The 23,754-nt window shown below is 34.1% G+C and overlaps 2 protein-coding genes across 2 annotated transcripts; both read left to right on the top strand.

The window, feature by feature from the left end:
• Nucleotides 1-837: 837 nt before the first annotated feature.
• On the top strand, nucleotides 838-8,766 carry LOTGIDRAFT_232953 (hypothetical protein; the record flags this gene model as incomplete). Its single annotated transcript, XM_009058308.1, has 15 exons — nucleotides 838-888; nucleotides 1,369-1,497; nucleotides 1,688-1,741; nucleotides 1,956-2,027; nucleotides 2,258-2,371; nucleotides 2,695-2,790; nucleotides 2,969-3,097; nucleotides 4,542-4,688; nucleotides 4,838-4,900; nucleotides 5,087-5,178; nucleotides 5,317-5,422; nucleotides 5,718-5,895; nucleotides 6,338-6,405; nucleotides 6,583-6,704; nucleotides 6,930-8,766. 15 exons carry the CDS (start codon nucleotides 838-840, stop codon nucleotides 7,897-7,899), a joined length of 2,391 nt encoding a protein of 796 aa, XP_009056556.1. The 3' UTR covers nucleotides 7,900-8,766.
• Nucleotides 8,767-9,709: 943 nt separating this feature from the next.
• LOTGIDRAFT_162349 (hypothetical protein) lies at nucleotides 9,710-23,454 on the top strand (the record flags this gene model as incomplete). The annotated part of the gene is made up of 21 exons (XM_009058309.1): nucleotides 9,710-9,770; nucleotides 10,109-10,559; nucleotides 11,116-11,368; nucleotides 11,585-11,729; nucleotides 12,044-12,098; nucleotides 12,454-12,455; nucleotides 12,553-12,666; nucleotides 13,717-13,989; nucleotides 14,249-14,402; nucleotides 14,689-14,823; nucleotides 15,222-15,339; nucleotides 15,906-16,068; nucleotides 16,301-16,423; nucleotides 16,662-16,895; nucleotides 17,418-17,589; nucleotides 17,820-17,950; nucleotides 18,227-18,386; nucleotides 18,819-18,928; nucleotides 19,930-20,238; nucleotides 21,017-21,113; nucleotides 23,286-23,454. 21 exons carry the CDS (start codon nucleotides 9,710-9,712, stop codon nucleotides 23,452-23,454), a joined length of 3,429 nt encoding a protein of 1,142 aa, XP_009056557.1.
• Between the last annotated feature and the right edge of the window lie 300 nt (nucleotides 23,455-23,754).

Consider the following 23,754-nt stretch of genomic DNA (forward strand, 5'->3'; position numbering starts at 1 on the left):
TCACTCAGACTTCAATAAAACAAACCACCTTTATCTTTGCTGATATAGGTCAAGTTAAATGAAGTCAAATGAGGGTGTGGTAAAAGTTGTTCAACATCTTGAAGTGGTGACAAGCTTAACCCTTGTTAACTGACCTCTTGCACTTCATTATAATTTAGTAACATTGACATTCCTAGTGAGCCTTGATCATCATCCAAATGATCTTCTATGGTTCGCAATATAGGAGAAGATCTCGGTCAGGACTACGCTCAGACTTGGATCGGTTCTCAGAACTTACATTTACAAATTGTACCGTTCGATTTTTCGATTTTTTCTTCTTAACAAAACGTATCACACCAAACTGTAGCACACAATCGTAGATCGTAAAACCGATATGACGAACACGGAAATACACTGTTTAAAAGAGTAAAATTGTCTTAAAGTCTCGACAAACCAGATTAATTCTGAGCACCTGCTTATGTAAATAAGCCTTAAATGTGGACACAAAAACCTTTTGACTAGAAAATGAATATGTAAAATATCTTTATTTATATTGGAATTTCTGTCGGATTATTATAATTACTCTATAGACTCCTACACTTCAAAGCCCCACCTATAATACTACATTATGCACCGAATAACTAGTGGTAGAAATGAATGAGATCTGTCGCCTTGAAGTGGGTAAATGATAAGAGAAGGTCGGTTTATGGGTGGGGTGTTTCATTTTGAAACTTCATTTCTTCACGTTTCTAACGTTGTTCTGATCCGTACAGTAACAAAGCATCCAGCTTCTTAACGATTATTATAACTATATGCCGTGGATAAATTGTTGTGATTTTTTGTATTTTGTAGAGAAGGATGGCAAAGTCAGATGTACAGAAATGTATGGATTGGTTATTTCAACAGCAGGTATGCTATTTTACTTATTTTGTTAAACATATACGTTCTTTGGTTATATACGTGTAAGCCTACTGTAAGCCTACTGTGCGTTCCTACGTGAATATATTCTTCAGAAAAACGCGGTATGTCAATTTATAAACCACCTGCGTTACAGGACTGTAAAAAAATCTTGTTTTCCATTACCATATCGATATAAAAAGTTAAAATTTTCAACAAAGCCTGGTGGAAGCTTGACTCGTCTTGCCTCTTAAAGAAAAGTGCTGATAATTCATATCTGTGTGTAATAGATCGAGCTGTCGGTTCTTGAGGACTCAGATTCAGTCTAAAACTATACAATAACGGATAAAAATAATTATCATTTATCCAACTGATGTGTTGCATATATATTTTTCATATCCATGTCCACTAATTGTTTTAACTTATTTTGGTTTTATGCATAGTCTCTGTATTATAAACATCCCTATAATATTGTTATGTGGTGCGTTATAGGGGGAAATGGAATTAGCGTCGTATGGTAAGGGTAGTAATGGTGTTTTAGAAGCAGTGAAAAAACAAAGATTAAAAGATCGTGAGATAAAGGATTTCAGAAATAACATTCACAAAGCCCTTGCCAAATATGTAAGTTTAAATTATTTTAGAGGGTGCTCTGGAGAACAAAAACTTTAAAGACAATTATTAAAAATTCCTAATGCAGAATCTACACATCTCTTAGAAAGATGACACATTGATGTCTAAAATGAGTTTGCTCCCTTTGTCTATATACTATTATACTTCCTTTGTTAAATATGATATATTTGATATATTTCAGGATCCCAAAAATGGAGAAACAATACAAGTCAATGATAATTATGATTCGGTTGAGGTAAATATGAATTTTTATTATGAATGAGTGTGAGGAATATCTAGTTTCGAGATTTCAGGGTACAAAGGACTTCTTGATATATCCTAATTCTTGTGTCTTGATAATTTTATCTGTCAAGAGAAAGTACATTTGAGTTCACTCGACATTTTGAATTGAAGATGTTTTTTCGGGATTGCAAGATATAGATGTTTATAACTTTTGTTTACTATTACAGGCCTTGTCGTCAAAGAGATCGGCTTGTTTAGAAGTAATTTCACAAATTGCCTCCCTTGAAGAATTAGTACAGGTAACTACCAAATGCTTTACCATTTCCAATCTTTAACGAAAGATTTGCAATGCTCTATAGAATATCAAACCACTCATATAGGACCTATATAGGACTTTTACATTTTTAACTTTGCTGTGTTGACCGAAATAGGTCCCTATTAATGGTCGCTTTATGTCAATATCTTTAAAAGGAGAAAACTCTGATTCGTGTGTTTCATGCTTGCATCCTATTGTATGTGTATGTTGTAGGATATGTCAACAGAGTTTGATTCTAGAGCAGTACATCTTGTTAATATTGGGGAGAACAATAAACTAAAAGGTGCTAGAAGCCAAACTAATGAAAGCTTAGCTAGAGCAGCACAGGTTCGTATGATTACCAATTTTTCATGACTAAATAGCGCCTGGGATATTTTAAGTTCAAGGGGGGTTACTTTAGATTGGTAAACCAAGCCTTCTTACAGTGACATTGTAAACAATGCCCAGGATGATATAACAGCTGAATTTATAATCTCACCTAACATTTAAATATTATATTATGTAGTAATTTGGTATTGTATGAAGGACAATGATGCCTCATCAAGTTAAAATACATTCGGTACAAAACACTTTATTATTTTATGTTTCATTTTTATGAACGATGAACAGGGGCAACCATTGGATTAAAATCGTGGTGTTTTTCTCTCTAGAACTGTATTACTGCTGTTAGACAGAACTGGAAATGGGTTATTAGTACTATGCAATGTGCTGAGGTCCATGGAAGAAATGCTGCAGCTTACCAAGAGGTTAGTTATTCTGGTTTAGATTGATTATTTAATATCTGTCAAAATATTTTGGTGTAAGATTTTCTGTAAAACAGCACGTGCTGTGTAACGATTGTAAAAGTCTTTGCAGGGCTCTTAATAGAATTTTTTTCTCCATTTTGATGAAATACCAAATAATCGAAACCCTTTAACTTTGCAGTTTTTCCACGAGGTAGAAGAGGCTGAATATTGGATGGATACAACATTATCTAGAATACATACAACGTTTGATAAGTCCAAGTTAAATGGTGATAGAGCTGATGTTCAAGCTATAATGGATGAAATGAAGGTAAAACAACTCTCATTCTGTAATTGGGGTCACAGCTATCTACATTCTTCTCAACGAGTCATAACCTACCGATAGTCCCAAGCCGCCGTATTGATCAAACCAAAAACTACTCTCATGTGTTTTATATTTTGTTTGAAAGCATTTTCTGAAATTGCTCTGAACAAACGTTGTTTAAACAAAATTATGAACACACTTGGTATAAAAATAAATGCTGTGAATAAATTGTACTTTTTCAAACAAAATCAAAATATACTCGTCTTTATAAAAAAAATAAAACAATTGTTACGCTGATAGTTTTTGTAAACGACAATTACTCTTAACTCAATTATGTTAGTGTTATTAATATTACGGATCCTTAAAGATAGGTCAATAAGAGTGGGCTATCATCCGTTTCCTGTAATATTAACCTTTCAACAGAAATCGTAGTAATAACGGCTAATGTTATACTTCGTACATTGAACTTGATACCCCTTCGTTGACTAAATGTTGGGTCTTTTTGCATAATAGTTTACTCAAACTACAACAGATACATCCTGGAGAGAAGATACTCATTGAAAGTTTTTAAACTTTAGTATCGAACTATGCTTCATTATAATTATAACCAAATTACATAAATATCTTCCTGTTGTAGGCTTAGTGAAATACACGAAAGTTATTTGATTGTTTGTTAATGTTAAAAAAGAGTAAAGGAATTTTAAGTATATTCCGTATTAGATATGATTTACATTTGAAATGAAAAAAGTCTGGTTCCGGTAAAATAAAATTGTCACTTGAAATACTTTCAAAAATTGGTAGACAATAGCGCCTGTTAACGACTGTTCTTACAGTTACTGTTTTATCTTTTAAAAAATGAGTAAAGGAATGTTAAGTATATTCCACATTTAATGTCATTTACAATTACACTGACAAAGTCTGTTGCCGATATAGTAAACACTTACAATCAAAGAGATTCATGCCACTGATTGTGTACAGCAACGTCTGTTAATATTTTTATTCATTTTATTTTTATTTCATTTATTTATTAAAGAGTCACAATCCACTAGACAATTTATGAATAATTTATATCAGAAAAATGGTTTCCAGCCTAAGAAGACTTACGAGACACTATAATTATTAACAGAGTAAAACATATGATAATAAACATAAAATAAACAGATAATAACATCATATATGATCTAAAAACTGGATTAAAATCTGATAAACAGTATTCAGAAACATAGTTAACATACTTGAAACAAAACTAAACAAACATACATTGTAAAATTTATTCAAAAGTATTTAGTTCTTTACGTTCTTTTATGATTTTTATCTAACCTAGATTAGATGATTTAATGCCCCATTTACCCACACAGTAAAAAAAAAGAGCCTTGGGTATTTTATTTGAAATAGATCTATATTTCTATGCCCGAAAATCACATGTTGGTATTAATCTTTCAATCTACAGGATGTGTTATTGGCTTATCTACAATGGCAAACGAAAGTTGATACCCTGTTTAATCGTAGTAAAGATTTAGTTCCAGTACCACAGAGATTGAATAAAGTACAAGAACCACGTCCAGTCATAGCTCTTACTGATTTCAACACTAATGAGGTCAGTATTTCATCTTGTTACATCTCGTCCAAACACATCGCATACTATCATTTTAACCACTACGCAACTGATCTCAGTTACTTTGTCCGTAATAAACTCGGACATAATTTATTGGTATTTCAAGAACCGTTTAAAATTTATTTTTTCAGATTTCCTTCTCAGAAGGTGATACATTAACTTTATTAGATAATAGTGATAAGAAATCTTGGAGGGTAAGTTAGTAGACGTTCTGAGATAGAACATTTCAAATAACTCTCGCAGTAAAAAAATTCATTTCAATGTCTTTGGCACATCCTTAGACGCCCACCTTTTCATGTCTCATTTGTTTTAGGCACTCAAACAGACTTGGTATCGACCAACCAAGATGCATGTTTAACTCTGTAAATGTATTGCTTCAGGTACAAAATAGTGGAGGTCAAGTTGGTAAAATACCTTCTGTTATTTTATTGTTACCAGGCCCTTCTGGTCCAGCTATTGACGCTGCTATCAGGTAAGTGAAGACTTTGATTATATACAAAATATATACTAACGTATCCTTTAACCATTTAAGCTATCCGAATGACTTAATTCCACTTATCACTAAGTGGTATAAAAACTTCTCTGTAAAATGTCTGCTATTGTTTTTCAGATTACGACTGCAACTGCTAGCATTATGGACAAACAGTGTCAAACGATTAGGGTACCAAATGATCGCCTTTATGTTACTTGTCTTCCGTGATTGGAACTCAGAAGAAGTAAGTGTTTTCAAGCCATTCATATTTCCGAATGTTCTATATCAATTTGACACCAAGATATCAATTTATCAATTATACAGTTAATCAAGCTAATAAACGTATTAGAAGTCACTAGAAATGACTCTGAGGAACTACTACTTCTCAAGCTTCAGAAGCGAAAAAGGCCTGAAATGAAATGAAATGAATGGAGTTTTACGTCCTACTTGACAGAGCCTGAACTGACTATGCTGTTAACTATCGATCATGGTAAAACTCTGTGTTATTATGTAAAATCAAATCAACCCATGTCCTTCAGATTTCTGCCTTACAAGCCATGTCGAAAAAAGATAAAGCTGAATTATTAAGAATAATGAAATATTTGGAGGACACACTACTTAAGAACTGGGATGGTTATGGAGATTTTGAAGAGTTACAGGAAAGAATCAATAGACTTAGAACCATAATAGAGGAATCACCTGAAGCTGCACAATCTGGTATGTCTAATATTGGAGCAGATTTTTCACAATATGACCGATTGAGTCTTATAGTTGCCTAGACTGTCCTCCTCCCAAGTTCCGAATATGCTATGTACGATGATACATGATACAACTTTTTTTCCTCATTTATACTCATTACATGGTCCATTAGCTGCTACTTGACCATTATATTGCCAAAGTGTTATTGTGGACTTCGGCTTTCGTTTTGCAGTTCAGATCCTTAGTACTTTTGATTATTGGTATCCAGACACGACATGACATACTTACCCTTTCTGTCAGCTGTGCTGTAAACAGACAAGAAGGCTGTAAATGTGTTTCATTTGATAAAGTATTACATAAGTTTTACTTGAGAGTTTCCACGATTCCAAATGTATTTTGATGCAAGCCCTCGTGTTCACCATGTGTTTCTTCCAATAATGTCCATAATATTATTTTCTAGATTCATCCAGTGTATCTACAGTAGTTGTACAGATAAAATACCTAGAACAATTACTTACTAAATATCAGGTAAATATATAGTCCTTAAGATGAATGGAGAGAAGTACGTGTCATTTCGCCCAACTTGATGTTGCTTTTCTAAAATTTCTGTCAGATTTGACATCTCAAGATTGAAAACTGTCAATTCCGCCATATTGACTATTCTTCTTGGTATTTAAGATATGTGTCTAATGTCTTGTTTTCTAGGATTTCTGGGCCTACTGGGAAACCAATAAATCAGTAGTAGAATTATTACGACAACCAAAATATCTGTTAGTTTGTGATAAATGGGAACAACTTCGATATATTACAACCGCCCACTTTGTTACGTGAGTATCACAATATTTTAGTACAGTATTTTATGAGGATCGTCCCCATATCATATGCTAGTATTACCCGCTGTTGAAAGAAAGACGAAGCATTCAATCTAAAAACATTTGACCTTAATCCTTAGTATCTGGAAAGAATTATTTTTCTTCGAGACACATGGATACACTAATAAAGCACCAATAGCCTACTCGTATTATGAATTACAATATTGTTTTACCTTTTAGGTTCTGGGATACTAATCTTGGTATTGAAGACTTTTCCAAACAACGAAAAGGAGTTCAACCAGAGATTGAAAAACAACAAGCTTCCTTAGCTCTTCATGAAAAACCAAAAGAGCATATGACACCAACAATGGAAGTGGAAGAGGAATGGACAATGAGTACAGAATATGAAGAAACCATCACTGATCAAGTTCAGACGTCGGTAGAGGAAGAGCAACACACATTTGTTATAACCGGAGTTGTTGATGCCAAGACTGGAGAACGACTAACACTACAACAGGCTGTTATGATGAATATAGTAGACCAAGCTAGAGGAACTTACTACAACACAAAGACAAGACGCACAATACAAATGAGTGAAGCCATGAACGAAGGTCTGATTATAATGGATTTCATCTCCAAGAAGAAGATTAGAGAGGAGAAGAAAGAGTTTGGATTAATTACTGTTAAGGTGACAAAAGAAAACCGTCCTTACACCATTCTTGGTGTTCTTGACCCTGCCACTGAAGAGAAACTGAGTGTATCAAAGGCTGTAGAAAAGAAAATACTTAATACCAGAGAATCAACCTACAAAACAGAACATGGTGAAAAGATGTCCATTGCTGATGCTATTTCTTCTGGATTAGTTCTTGTAGAATACCACAAAGCTCATGGTAATGAAAAACCTGTCGTAGAATCCAAGACTTACGCTGTAAATGGTGTGATAGATCAAAAGAACAAACAAAAGGTTCCATTTGCTGAAGCTATTAAAATCGGAATATTAGACAAAGATACTGGTGAATACACAAATAATGCAACAAAAGAAAAGGTCCATGTAACTGAAGCTATAGTCCGTGGGTACATAAAAGCTCGAGTTGTAGCTGATGCTAATGCTATAGACATTGATCCAGAAAATAAAATAGTAGTTGAGAAGAAAGAAAATATGAAGGCAAAACTAGCAGCCGTCAGTGCTTTTAAACTTGGCAAGCATTAGAATTTTTGTCCATCGTCCATCGTATATCGTATTACTCTAGACATAATGTACGTTCAGGAACAGAGTCTTAAAGGGTGTAAGAGGTATTCTGGCCTATTTAAGTGTATACATAGTATAATTTCATTGGCACCATTCCCATAGCAAAAAAAAAAGAACCTATGAGTTTACCATATTATTATACATAGGTTAGAAACCTTTTAATGAACCCTTTTCAGATCAAGCGTTGCAATCGAAATGTTAAGTCTCGTCCAAAGAGGTTAAGATGTTTCCATGATTGAATGAAACGATGACATGTTATTTCCAATTTCAAAACTATCTATTTGTTTATTACTTTGAATTTTCTTTAAGATTTATGCAATACACATTCCTTGCCTTTGACTTTTATTTTCATGTATAATATAGTTCACAGTTTCATGTACTAGATTGGTAGAAAAGGGTCTTATTCCCCATTCTTATTGTATTTCTGTGTCCATTAGAAGCTATCGCTGTCGCTGTCGTGACGTTCTATATTGAAATAATTCATTTATCAGAGAACAGGCCTCGCAACTGAATAGTTCTTCTTCGATCTCATTTTTCTGCACTTTCATATACATAGATATATAAGCTGGTCAGATCTGCATAATATTGTAAAAACCATCTATTCGGGAATTCTGTAAAATACAAAAATAATCTGTACAGTTTCTGCCTTTCTGGTGCGTAAAAGGACTCTTATAATGCATTTCTATTGTTTGTTAGTTAGAAAATATTATATAATATTATGTTAATATATTCAAAATAACGTCATTATATTTTATTATTTGAGTATTCTATCACAATGTTATCAAACAAATTTTATATTTTTTACTTCAATAAACTTATTGTTTTTTACTGTGATTTATAAAATTATCTGGTAGCCAGACTTGGTCAGCATAGAGTTAAGTGTATTGGCCCTAAGTCAATGTATCATTACGACAAATTTATAATTTACGTTTCACAATCACATTACCAAGACTTATCATGGACAGGGGCTAGGCAGTATACTAGAACAAAGGTCATAATTAAGTACAAAGCCTAACCTCTAATCCGTTCCTAGATATGATATACGGATGGAAAATCGGCACATTTATGACCAGACGTAAAATCCAATAGACACTGTTTGACAATTTTCACCAGGATAAAAGCCAATTTTAGCGTAACTCCCATAAAAGTTTAATTTTAGGTCTGGTCCTAAACGTGTCGATATCCAATCCGTTTATCAAGCCCGGGGAACAGGTAGGGCCAGATTTTGTCGGGTTACTTTGTAGACTTTAAACAAGCAGTGTGATTATCATTAACAACCTAATATGTGAAGCAAAGGTTTCTGCTTATCATTCTTAAATATCCATGGTATAATTTCATGCAATATTAGTTCTTCAACTCCTGGTATTGGAAGGGGTATCGGCAGAGAGCATATTATTACAAAGATAGATACTCTCTACTGTGAAGAACACCTCCAGAAAATTAGAATTCTTAAGATAATATAAAAATTCTAAACAACGTGTATTATTTTATCAGTAGACATATACTATGTTTTGAGTGTAAACGAAGTATATACTTGATTGAATCTTTAATTGAACTATTGTGTACCAAGCTGTATCAATGAGATAAATATAACTATCCGGAAGTTCGTATAAATACGAGATCTGCAGATAGATCTCAATGTCCGGTTTTCTATAATGTCGACTATTATGACGCATGCGCAGGATCCTTCTACTTGACAAACTTACTTATTTTAATTGATATCACCATAAAATTGGTATTGAGAAATTTTCGTGTTACAAAAACACCCAAAATGGAAGTTATTTTTACTCTTTCTATATTTTTATTTTCGATATCAAAATATTCGGAAGGAAGTAAGTTCTATTTTCTATTAAATAATTTTAATTCTTCTTTACGTAAACTTTTGTCAGTTAACAAAATATGAAAAAAAGTTTTATAACGTTGTAATAACTAGGCATAGTAAAACTAAATTTCAATCTGCGGTGTATTTTGGTGATACTGTATATTTGATTATCACGATAAATCTAATTTAATCATTGATAAAAGTTTCAGCGGGAGCATCAATCACTATTACCGGTTGGTTTCCGTGTCATTCCTTATCTTTAAACAAAACCAATGACAAGTGACTGTAAAGGGTTAAAAATCACACTCTCTCCAGTTCTAATAACACCAAAGATTCTCTTTTTTGCAGTAAAACATGGACAAAATTTAATCTGGGCTCAAACTCCAACATTAAGATTAAAAGTGTCTCGGTTGGTTGGTATCGAAGGTGATCCAACAGAATGGGTTAAAACTGGTGAAGTGAAACTACATCATATAGGTGCACCGCATGCTGGTTGGCAATTTAAAAGTTTAGCTTATCATTATTCTAAACAGACCTTATTCTGGAGTGAATCAATGAATAAAAGAATCCAAGGATTAGTTTTAAATGGATCAACTGATACAAGTAAAATTGTGACCGGTATTTCACCTGATGTGGAAGGTTTAACGGTCGATTGGATTTCTAATAATATTTACTGGACTGATACGTTATTTAATTGGATAAAGCTTGCACCAATCTCAAGTAATGTAACATGTTATAAAATAATAGCTCAAGATGGTATTGATAATCCACACGGACTAGCTGTTTATCCACAAAAAGGGTAAGAATATGCACGACAAATTTTTAGACCCTTTATATTATATCTTTCAATAACCATGTTTCCTTGTCAATATGTATACAGTGCTTTAATTCTCGTCATATCAACTAAGAATGTAATTTACCACCAATGCCCCAATCTAGAATATTTCTTTTGTCCTGAGCTACAAGATTTAGAGGATGAATAACTGCAAAGATCACGAAAACATTAATTATCGTTTACACAGTCGAACCAGTTGTCTAAAACCTTCTTTGACACCCATCACGGACCACCTTTACTATTCTTATGTAAATCAGGAGATGAGTCCAAACTATGTTATCATCAATATCATGCCATGTATCACGTACAGCACTTCATTCTAAAGTCCATCTTCGTGCACTGCCATTTATTCAATATCTAAGAGTAGGCAATTCAGCACACCAAGGGTCACGTTATACACAAGGATCGAAACAAGGCATTCTTTACCCAATAACACCGTAAGAGTCTCAGAATTTTACCATGGTTCCGTTGATAATTGATGCTGTTGATGATAATGTTGATCGTTGTAATTTTACCATAGATATTTGTTTTGGAGTGATTGGGGTGAGAGACCGCGTATTGAGATGTCAGATTTACTGGGTCAGAATAGAAGAATAATTGTTGATACAGATATACTTCATCCAAGGGGTATAGTCATAGACTATCAAGACAATCGCTTATTTTGGGTCGACAGTAAGAAAGATACAATAGAATCTATAGCTTTCAATGGAATGAACAGAAAGACAGTTTCTCCACAGGATGGAACCAATCTTTATGGGATAGCTCTATATGATGTAAGGAAATTTCGTTATAATTGAGACTAATCACATCTTTCTCAAAACGAGATAACACTTTGGTTTTCAATAGAAGGTGATGCTTCCTTCTCTTCAGATGCTTTATGCTTCTATTGTACATCTCGATATTTTACTAACAGCTCGCTTTTCTGATCAAAGCATGCAACTTGTGTGTCTATACGAGAAGTTCAATAAACTGATTTACTCTTATTTCAGAAATATATATTTGTAACTGAGCAATCGAAAGGGCATTTGAAGATATTTAATAAATACACTGGTGATACTTATATAACTTATAAATTAACTTATATTCCTTATGGTATTATAATGTACGATGAAGACTCTCAACCAGGCGATTCGAGTAAGTACTACAACACTTAAATCATTACTTCCTTTCCGTTTCAACTTTCAACCTTCGGTTTACGTAAAACTATGTCAAATATATTTATAGATCTTAGGGATGTTTTGTGGTACATTTTTACAAGATAATTGTTGATATAACAGGTGTTTGTGATGACCGATTCTGTAGGATCTTGAAAATGGTCCAATATAGTTGTTAACTTTTTTGTTATTTGCACATGAATAAGTCCCCAGATAATGAATCATTATTTATTTTCCAGGTGTTTGTGATTATTTAAGATGTGATCAGATTGTGTATCATTATTTATATTTCAGGTGTTTGTCATGATTTCAGAAGTGATCAGATAATGTATCATTTTTTATATTTCAGGTATGTGTCGTAGATTAGGGTGTGATCAGATAATGTATTTGTGATGAAGTCGGATGTGATCAGATAATTTATCATTTGTTTATATTCCAGGTGTTTGTGATAAATACGGACATGATCAGATAATGTATCATTCTGTATATTCCTGGTGTTTGTGATGAATAAGGATGCGCTCAGATAATTTATCATTGTTTATATCGCAGGTGTGTGTTATAGATTAGGATAATTCATCATTTGTGTATATCCCAGGTGTCTGTGATGAATAAGGATGTGATTAGATAATGTATCACTGTGTATATTCCTGGTGATGTGATACATTAGGTTCTGATTAGATAATGTATCATTTGTTATATTTCAGGTGTTTGTGATTAATAAGGTTTTTATCCATGGTTAATATTCCAGGTGTTTGCGATACATTAGATTGTGAACAGATAATGTATCATCGTTTATATTTCAGGTGTTTGTGATGAATTAGGATGTGATCAGATATGTATTAATGACCCTTTAACTGGTGCTAGGTGCATTTGTGGAGACGGGTATAGCACTAATGATGATGGTATTACATGTACACGTATGTATTTCAACTTTGGCTGTTTGGAGGGGTGAAATTTGTATTTCAGTTTGCCATTCATTTTACGCTTTGTGACCTTCTCAAAAATGTCTTAAAAAAGTCAAGCTATGAAGAACTTTGTCTCAGACAAAGGTATAGGACGAAGTTCGTAATCCATGACAAATTTCGGATAAAAGATTATATTATACAGTGGTGTAACCTATTTTCGTGGATATAAGGATTCAACACCGAATTTCGTCAAAGTTAAAAAAACGAAATTTTTTTTTATATCTTAGATGTTTCCTCAGATATTCTACAAAATAATTAAAATTGGTTTATTTCGATTTTCTTTATGAATCCTTCCCTTTGACCCATATTTCATGAGCAACCAACTCGGCAACGGCGGCAGAATGCGTAACCTATTTTCGTGTACAATGTTTGATCTATAAATAAGTCAAGAAAAACACGTTGTTTGGATACCGGGTGGTATAATTAACTTCTCTTAGTATTTATCTTTAATATCAATTCATTATAACTAGTGACAATTCCTTCAAAGAACCACGATTTTAAAAAAGAAATAGTGACTGACAAAATAAGATACGTAGCGTGATTTATTGTTTAAAGTCACTGAAACAACATAAGAATATGATCCACTTTGTGTTCCATAGAAATTTTCTGCTGACACGGAATCCGCTAGATGATCACGTGACTTCATTCGTTGGACTACATTCTAGCAGACGACACTTGGAATTCCGATTACCGCTTGGGATTATAAGGAAATTTGGCCGATAAAAAATTGTGACGTTTGGTAATAAGTGAAATCCGCCATTTTGTATTTGTCAAAGTATACATTGATACATTTTACCTTGCTTGAAACTACTGGATTCATTCTACTAGCTGACATTGTAGAGAAAACCCATGTTTATCAAAACAATCTAATGCGGAGGTCGCGCAAGGTCGCTCACGTAAATTATTAACCATTTCCGGAAATCCACGAATAATAGGTTTCCACGAAATTAGGTTACTTGACTGTATATATGCTTTACTTATTTCTCTACTTCATTTTTTCAGTTGAAATGACGTTTAGTATGCCAGGTCATATTTATGCTATCAGTGATGCTATATGTCAGTATCCAGCTAATTTGGCTTATATTTCTCTCACCAATGTTACATTAGAAAATCAGTGTTTCCTGGCAGAGCGACGTGGATACTTAGCTCTAGCATATGATGCCAGAGATAATAATTTATATTTCTCGGCAAATAGTACTAAAACTATCAGTAGAATCAGACTTGAGGTCGGTGCCAATGAAACCACAATTATAGGAGGAACTGGTGTTGTTAGAGGTAAAGCCATTTCTAAAGACTGTAATTATTAAATTTATTAAACATCAATCAATCAATATTTCATATTTCCTAATGACTACAAAATGATTTAAGTCATTACTAAGATTACACATCCTACTCTGTCAATGATTATGTTGTACGGATGGTTCTAGTTGTTCTGATGGGACAAAACCAATGCCTTTAGAGCTATACTGATCTATGTAATACATCCAAATATAGGTGTATTCGTTTCAAAAAAATACTCGGGTGGTTCTTTCAGGCTTATCTCTAGATTGGTTAGCTGGCAACATTTTCTGGACCGATAGCACCAACAAACTTATCAAATGTGCAAGAAAAGATGGTGCACATCAGAAAACCATAATATCAGAAAAATTAGATGAACCTTTAGGTATAGCCGCTCATCCTGGAAATGGGTAAGAACTGGACTCTTCAATGAAGTCTGACTTCTAAAGTTTGAGACAAATTTTGATTCATTTGCAGATCAATCCTATAAATAATCGGATAGAACCATAATTACTAATATTATTAATTCATTGGCAGATCTATCATATAAATGATTGCCATTTACATCACCTTTTATACAGAATTGATTTTTTTTGTTAATTGCAAATGAAAGTTGGACAAATATCTCATCTAATGGGACTTCTATTATTAATATGTCCATGTAAGGTAACGCACTATTTTAAAATTGTATTGTAGAATTATATACTGGACAGACATTGGTGAAACACCAAAAGTAGAAAGTTCTTATATGGATGGATCTAATAGAACTATAATCATGGATACAAATCTCGGTTTACCTAATCATATGTTCATAGATTTTCTGAAAGATAGGTAAGTTTATATATGATAATACTTAAGTAGGGTATTATATCAAAGTACTTACTATCGCACTATCCAGAAACCAGAAACGCAATAAGGATCCTGCGGTAGTGACGTCATAAAACGCATACTTGAGTGGAATTGCAAGAACCACTGACGTCTGTTTAAAAATATGAATAGTGCAAATCGATACTACCCGTGTCCGGTATATACATAATATTTTTTTTAGAAAACTTGTTTACAATCCCTTTTAAGAAAAGATTGAGTCAATGAAAGATGTTGAATATGAATTCCGGGATAAGGTGCATTTTGACAACTTGACTGTTAACCTGCAACCGGAATACATCAAATTGGTTTTCCGTTTTGCTTCTCTTTGAGATAAGTTCATTAAGTTTAATCCATTTATTTAGGTTATACTGGACAGATTCATTGTTACATCATATTAGATGTCTAGATATTATAACAGGTAGAATTACAGTATATTTTACCTCACCCACCAGTCAATTCTTTGGTATCAGCATCTTCAAGGTAAACCAAGTTTAACCCATTGATCCCCTTATATGTGACCCAATCGATGGTCCTCCCTAGGGGTCTCAGTAACATTAGAATGCTTCCGTTGAAAATTGATGAAAGATGTACAAGTATCTGAGTCAAAAAGGTTTGGAAGCAATGATTTAGTTTTTAGTAACTTTCACCCAGTATACATAGTCATACACCAGCACTACTTTAGACCAGCCCCTTCGCCAGGTGTGAATGGTTGCCGGGGCCCGAATCTTGTGTAAACCAAAGTGAAAGGCGCCATGAGCGGGAGAAGGTTTGGGGGCGCTCCAACATGCAACTTCGAAAACGAGAAACGTGGAGGACGCATTTCCCCATCAAATTGACAAGAAATTCTTTAGGACGATTGTGAACTGCTAAAATTTACCCTTGAACACTATCTTCTGTGATTATGATCCGGCGTGTCCTTAACAAAACAAACACAGGGTATGTCGTGGTGACTTAACCCAAATAAGTTTCTCTGTATGAATTCAGTGGCTAGTTCCGACCAATTTCCTTTAACCATAATGAGAATTGTAATCATGTTTATTCATCAGGATTTCCTGTTGTGGACTGATTCTGGTGACATGAATGGACTCCACGTGGCTCGTCTGGATAAGAAGACCAAGGAAAGGGGAATAATTCACCCTGGATATGGTGTCGCTACGGATTTAATTACCTATGATGTTCAAAATCAACCTCTATTTTCTGATAAAGGGTGTACGTATACTTTAAATACAATTGTACATATCCATTTCGCAGCCAAAATCTATATATAGATAGAAAAGTCAATAAGAAATACATCTCAAAACCATTCTGGATTAGTCAAGATGGAAACAACTCAATTTGAAAAACGGCATACATCGCAAATACATACATAAATATAATGCATTTATATGTAATTAAGTTTTTTGTTATTAAACTGCACGGATGACTTTTTATTCATCTATAGTACCCTGTCTTTATGGTAAACATGAATGTGAACAGTTATGTTTAAGGGGAGCTAATTTAACATATTATTGTGATTGTGGATTGGGATATCAACTTGACGACAATGGTAGAACATGTTCTTCGAGTAAGCCTTCTTTTTTGTCTTTTTTTGTTTACATGATTAACTGGATGGAACGATAAACATTACATTACAGTCTACCAAACCCTGTGCCATGTAGTAACCTTTCAAACACTCTTGCCACTAGCAGTTGAAAGGGGCAGAACAAGAACTAGATTTAAATCATAGCTTAACCATTTAATCTCCTCGTTTGTAAGAACTTTTTTTCTTCTATTCATTCATTTATTTACAATTCGTTTTTTAGCCATATTAAGAACTAACTTTTTGATAGTAACCGATGCATACCAGAAACAAATCTACCAAATAAATTCTAAGAGTGGTAGCGTGAATGCCATTGATATGCCAATCGGACATCCGATAGCTGTTGATTACGATCCGATGCCGCAAAGAATTTACTGGAGTGACAATAAAGCTAGAGTTTTACAAGGCGCCAATATTGATGGTCAAATGAATGAGATGCTCGTTGGTTTATCACAAAGTAGGTGGTTAAGATGTACCATTCTACTTAAAGGGATAGGTTCGCCATTTCTCGCGTTGATTTGGAGATCTTGAATATCGAGAAAAGACGAGTCTTTTTGACGCAGATTATTCCAGACACTCGTGGATTTGAAAGCTCAAATTTCGATCGTGAGCTGTGAACACTATTATCGATTAGCTTAGCTAAAAAAGCCTGTTTCTAGACTAAGGTACGATTGGTCAAACGGATAGAGAACATGCCCCTTTAAGGGATTAACATGCAACAATGATCTAGACCTTGGAAGTCCATAATTTAATATGTATCTGGGCATTTCCACTTAATTTCCCTTGTTCACACCCTCATTTATTAGTTACCTACATATGATTAGAATCGTATCCCCTATCTTGTATAAATCTGCGAATATAGATACCTGATTTCTTTCCAAATATTTCCGTTGTGTTTACTGGTATCCATAACCTTGTCCCATTTTTTCAATTATATATTGTTATGAATGAGTATGATCATCTGTCTGTCACTTTTCAGAATCTGTTGTTGATGGGCTAGCTCTTGATATTATTCACAGACTGCTATATTACACCGATACCGGTTTAGACACTATCAATGTTGTCTCTTTAACTAATAAACAGCATCGGGCTGTTCTTATTGATGAAGGACTGGATGAACCAAGAGCAATAGTGGTTTTACCAATGGAAGGGTAAGGATATTTTATGAAGGCGAAATAATCACCATAGCTGTGCTTTAAGAAGTGATAAAATTTGATGTAACCTATCATCACTGTTCCCTTACGCCAATACAACGACAAGCGTCGGAGGAGCCCACAACCTTGTAAATTATACTTTAATTACGATACGAAGTCAACATACGTGTCAAACATTTCACAACACGGAAGTCATTTTACCATTTTTATATATTGATCTTTTAAAGGACAATGTTTTGGACAGATTGGGGTTTCGAAGCTAAAATAGAAATGGCACAAATGGATGGATCTAATAAACAGACGTTCTTAATGCTGGATAAGGACTCTTGGCCAAATGGATTAACAATTGATAGAAAAGGTAAGTAAAAAAAGCGATCAAATCAGTTAATATGCTTTGTTGTTAACTCTCTAGTCATTCTGTCTTGACTGAATGCCGCTTACGCATAGAAATGTATCTTTTGATTGTCGCCAAACTTTGTTTGTAACGAATTTACTAGCAACATGATATTTGATGGTAGTTAGTCACCCACTTCAATAACTCTTGACTATTATATTTAAATATTAACACCCAATTACTCATTGTCCCTTGTTCTGATACTACAGAATGTTACCTGATGTATTGGTGTATTTGTAGCAAAAATCCTGTATTGGGCAGACGCTAAATATAATAAAATTGAATGTATCAACTTGGATAAAACGAATAAAAGAACGTTACTACAACAAGAAGAGGCGGCCCATTTCTTTGGTATATTTGCTATGGGGTCATACTTATATTTTACAGACTGGCGAAAAACGTAAGCACAAGATGATAAAGGCTATCTTGGGATGGGTAGATATGGCCTGTTGTTAAAGTTGATCGCAAACCGAGAATTCATGAACGACTCCAAACACAACTGAGTGTTGTCAATTGTGAAAGTGCACATAATGTGCTTAGAACATATTATCCAGTTTCAGTTTGACGCAATGGCAACTGCTAAATGCTTAAACTTTCTCATTAAAATAAGATAGGCAATACATAAATCCTTAACATTAACAAACATCAAAGATGGCACATTACATTAAAACACATCAAAATTTTGGTTTGTGGTAAGGGGGACATCTTATTACCAGCTGCTCAGTACTGTTTCAGATATTACTGTCTCAGACCCAAATTATCACTGACTAGTGGTTACGTTTAGTTTGGAGTGAATATTTATATCATTAGTGCAATATTAATGTATTGTCAGGTTCGTCTCTCGAATGTCTAAAGATGGCGGACCAGTGGAACAGTTTGGACCACCACAATTTACAAAACTTTATGGAATCTATGGTTTCAACTCAAGTGAAATTGTTCAAGGTTTGTTGGCTATGTAGGGAATGTGGGGAATGTAAACATGTAAATCTGGAAAATGCACTGTCAATTATATATAAACCGCATGAAAGAACAGTCTTAATAGTTCACAGTCAAAAACTTTTAAGGCGTCAATTGCTTATATTTATCTGCATGAACAATTTGTAATGGTATATATTCTCGAACAGTGTTCCTACAAACCCAACAGGTTCTCATAAATGTTTCTTATTTATTATAGTATTTAGATAGTTGTTTTCATTAAACGATAGTGATCTATATTTGAACCCTTTTGTCTTGGTTGTTTATAGGAGTGAGTGTGTGCTTCAACAGCTTCTGCGACCATTTATGTCTTCCAAAACCCAATGGTTATCATGCATGTAAATGCCAAACAGGTTATACACTCGACTATGATATGCAGAGCTGTAAATTAGGCAAGTCAAATCTTTACTTGGCTGAATGGATATGCTGATGATAATAAGCTCATAAAACGTAATACCAGCTTAATGCAAGTAGAATTGAAGATTGATTCCTTTAAACGATTCTACGAAGTACAAACGCCAATGGGATGACATTATAGGGATCAAACTCACTTAGGTTACATGGTAGATGTACATGTATGTCGATTGTCTCTGTTAAGATGTTAGTCCGAAGTATCTGTCTCTATTCTTGCCTCTGATATCTGTAAAATGGGGACTTTTCGGATATCTTCATCGGCCACTTAAACTGCGTGCACAGTCAAAAGTTCAAAGGTCTATACTAATACTAATAAAAAAATGTTACTGTGATGCTCAACACCAAGTAACTGTCATCGTAAAGTTGATTTAATATAATGTTAGAAAAAACGCATCTTCGGAGGTGTGGAAAATCCCCATTTTACAGGGTATATTTTTTCTGAATCTACTCCAGCCGACAACTGTCAAAATATCCATCAGAGGCAGATGTTTTGTACTACTAAGATGTATGCATTGAATGAAAAAAAAATGTGCCGTTCCGTATGCTCGTTTCAGTACCAACAGGAACAAACACAAGTACCACAGTAACTGTATCATCATCACAAACATCATCCATACAGAGATCTACTACCTTAACTACTACTACAGCAACAACAACGATTACCACAGTTACAAATAATACTTCTTCCGTCCCAACAACCAAATCATTAACAACATTACCAACAACCATTAATAGGTCAACCGTCCCGCCGTCAACATTAATTCCTACAACATTACCATTAAATATATCCATTATACCATCATCACCATCACCATTTTCATCAACCCCATCTTCATTACCAACTACACAGTCCAGAGTAACAGGTAATTAACAATATATTTGCGTTCATGATTTTCTTCAGTTACATCTTGAAAAATGATATGAAAATTAAATAATTATAATTCAATGCTTCCATTTATATATATATATATATATATGTCGCCAAGGTGAAAAGGTCTAGATGTGCGACGTAACTACTCCCATTTGTAAAATTGTTGAATTTGAAAAATTGAATAGCTATTGTCTTCGCAATTATCGTTGTAGATATCAGCGGGGATATTGATAACTCAACAAAATTTATGATTGCAGAAGTTGTAGAAAAGGGTAAGGAACTAACCTACATCTTGTTTTTCCGGCCTTTTCCTTTAACTACACTTTACTTTCAAACAAATCCTCTGGAAAAACGGCTTTTTATACGCCTACATGAAATGGGGGTCGTATATATCCGTCACCCTTGTCGTAAACACTCTAGGAGGCACAATTCTTGAGGAGTATTGACGAAACTTGGTGTGAGTGTTATCACCCAATTAGGATGACCCTATCGAAAATTAGAAGAATCGAAAAATATTTTATACTGGTTATTGTTACTGTACTGTCAAATATTTTTATTCAAAATCAAGTATATTACCTTGTCTGGCAAGCTATCTTTTGTTGTAAAATACTTATTTGCTTTTACAAAAATTGTTCCTTTTTTCCATTGTAACTATTGATAAAAATCATCAAGAGTATTAGATTTAACCTATTCTTGGATATTATAATGCACCATTTCATTTCTGCTGACTAATCATGATTGAAATGTGAAATTATCTTTGAATTTTGCAGAAAGCAGTTTATCTACTGGTAGTATTGCGGCCATTGTTACTGTAGTAACCATCATAATCACCATAATAATTCTATTTTCCGTTATGGCCTATAAAAAGTAAGTTTCAAGAATTTTATTTGTATAAAAATTAAAGGTTCTCGGCGATATAACCACTAAAGCCCGGCGCAAACGATTTTTTTACGTAATATTTTCCGTTTTCAACCAATCAAATACAATATTTCATCACATGGAATAAAATTGTATTTGAACCTCGCGGTCAAGTGATAAAAAAAATGTCATGTGACAAAGCGACATACGCAATGTTTGTTTTGAACCAAGTCAATCGTGTGAGTCTAATGCTCAGTTCACACCAACGGCGCTTTGATGGCGCTTTAAAGCGGCGTACAAAGCGGTACTAAAGCGTAACAAAGCTCGACTAAAGCGCCAGGGTCGTAATAGATCGTTGGAAAGCTTTGAGCAAAGCTGGATATTCGGCAAGATCGCCAAGATTTTTTAAACTGTTTAAAAATTTTGGGAGCTCTGTCACGAATTGATTAAAGCGCCGAGAACGTATCAAAGCTTAACAAAGCGTAACAAAGTTCAGCAAAGCTTGACTCAAAGCGTAGGAAAGCTTAACAGAGCTTTATTCAAAGCGGGGACCCCAGTCTTCATGGTCTGTCACCACTTGATCAAAAGCGGCATGAAATCGGCCATTTCGAAATTTTCCAATGCGTAACAGAGCTTAACAATGCACAACAGAGCTTGATAATCGTATCAGACCGTGATTTAAAGCGTCATAACCGCATCAAAGCTTAATAAAGCTTATCAAAGCGTCATTTATAACGTAACAAGGCCTGATCAAATCGGGAAATAATTCGTCCCCAAAGCGTAACCAATTCGTATCAGAGCTTATCAGAGCGTAACATTACTTAGGAGATCGTCATATTTTTTGAAAAGTAAACAAAAAATGATGGCGCTTTGCTCGCCGATTTAAAGCGCGGCATTCGCCGTTGGTGTGAACTAGGCATAATGAAAAACAAATGATATCAATGTTATAACACGAGAATAAAATCAAGACAGCTAGAGGCATAATGTGATAAATTTGATATTTATAAAATTCAAATTATACAGCTGGTATAGTGGTCAAGACTGTTGTGTTCTGATCTTTGTTGAACATCAACGTAACACAAATAGTCGTGTCCAACTTAATTTGAGGTTTTCATTGTAAGTTTATCGTAACCACCAAACAGAAATAAGAACCGACAATTACTTGTAAAAGTCATGATCAATATAAGAGTTGTAATAATGGGCTAATAGAATACTTTAATGATTACATTAATCCCCTTCTTATATTCTATGAAGAAAGATAACATTCTGTACTTTCTATGACTTGAAGCTTTCACCTTTAAATCGACCCTAATTAGGCTTTTTTTCATTTATTTATATTGATTTGTTATCTAAGGTAACTATTAGAAGCCAAGAAGGGTTTTATTTATTTCCCTATAAGATGTTGTATTTAATCAAATTGACAGAGTTCACAGCAAATTTAATATCAAACTACCATCCTGCTCTCGACTCTGCTGATCGTTAAACCGTTAATTTGTGATTACGTTGGCAAAACAGATTTTTTTTTACAACTTCCTTCATTCAGATATAGTTGACGAACACTGTTTAAAGAACAACAATGTCATAAAATCACCACAATTTGTCAAAGACGGGCAACGATTGCTGGTAACTGATATTCACTGTCAATAACAACTGGTGAATGACAGCTACTGCTGGTAGCAGACAACTGGAGTTATTGATAACCTTTGCTAGTGTAAGATAACTACTGTCAATGGCTACTGACTGATATTACTACAGCTAGGGTCTGGTGACCAATGACGAACAACTACTGTTAGTCACTGATAACTACACTGTTAATGACGGATAACTTCTGCTAGTGACTCACACCACGACTCTTGATGATAAATACTGACAATGACTGGTATTGACTGAACTGGAAGTGGAAACTTCTTTTGATTGTCAACCATCGACATTGACCTGAAACAACTGCCATTGATGGCAAAAATGACCCCCTTGTGGTCGGGGGTTTAAAGCTAACGGATTTCAGATGGCCTGTGAGCGTTTGGAGGGATTAATTTTCACTTCAAAAAAGATCTTTCGTGGCCTGGGGGCGAGGGGGAGTCAGGGGGGTTGGAGGGTGCATGGCCGATTCGCACCTAAATACGCCACTGCTCTTTATGCTGTGTATTAGTGTTGTTAAAGTTGACGTGTGATCTCTTTCAGATATTATATCTATCGAATACCACATGATAAGTTAGTGGAAGATAAGACTGATGTATTTTATAGAATAACATTTCCTGACAATAATAGAGATGATGCCACCATTGATTCTGGAATAGAAAATCCCACCTACGATTGTTATCTGGAACGCCAACAACAACAACCATTGTAAATAAACAGAGACTATATTAGCTTTTGAATTTGAAACTTTTGAAATTCTGCTTGGGTTGTTTCAAAAATCTCGATTTTCTAAGTAGCTCAGGTTTGCAGTAATAAACAATTATAGCAAATATACAATAAAAGCTGTGTGAAATATCACCCTTTTACCAATAATTTTGACAATCTCATAAAGGATACAGCTTTTTTAAATTCGATTTGAGGCAAATATATTCTCCTGATTAAAATTGGTTTTGAATATAACTCATATATATTATGTTTACGATCTAGAATGTGGATCAATGTTTCATCTACA

This window comes from Lottia gigantea (genome assembly GCF_000327385.1).
Source record: "Lottia gigantea unplaced genomic scaffold LOTGIsca_33, whole genome shotgun sequence".
In the NCBI taxonomy this organism is placed as follows: Eukaryota; Metazoa; Mollusca; class Gastropoda; family Lottiidae; genus Lottia; species Lottia gigantea.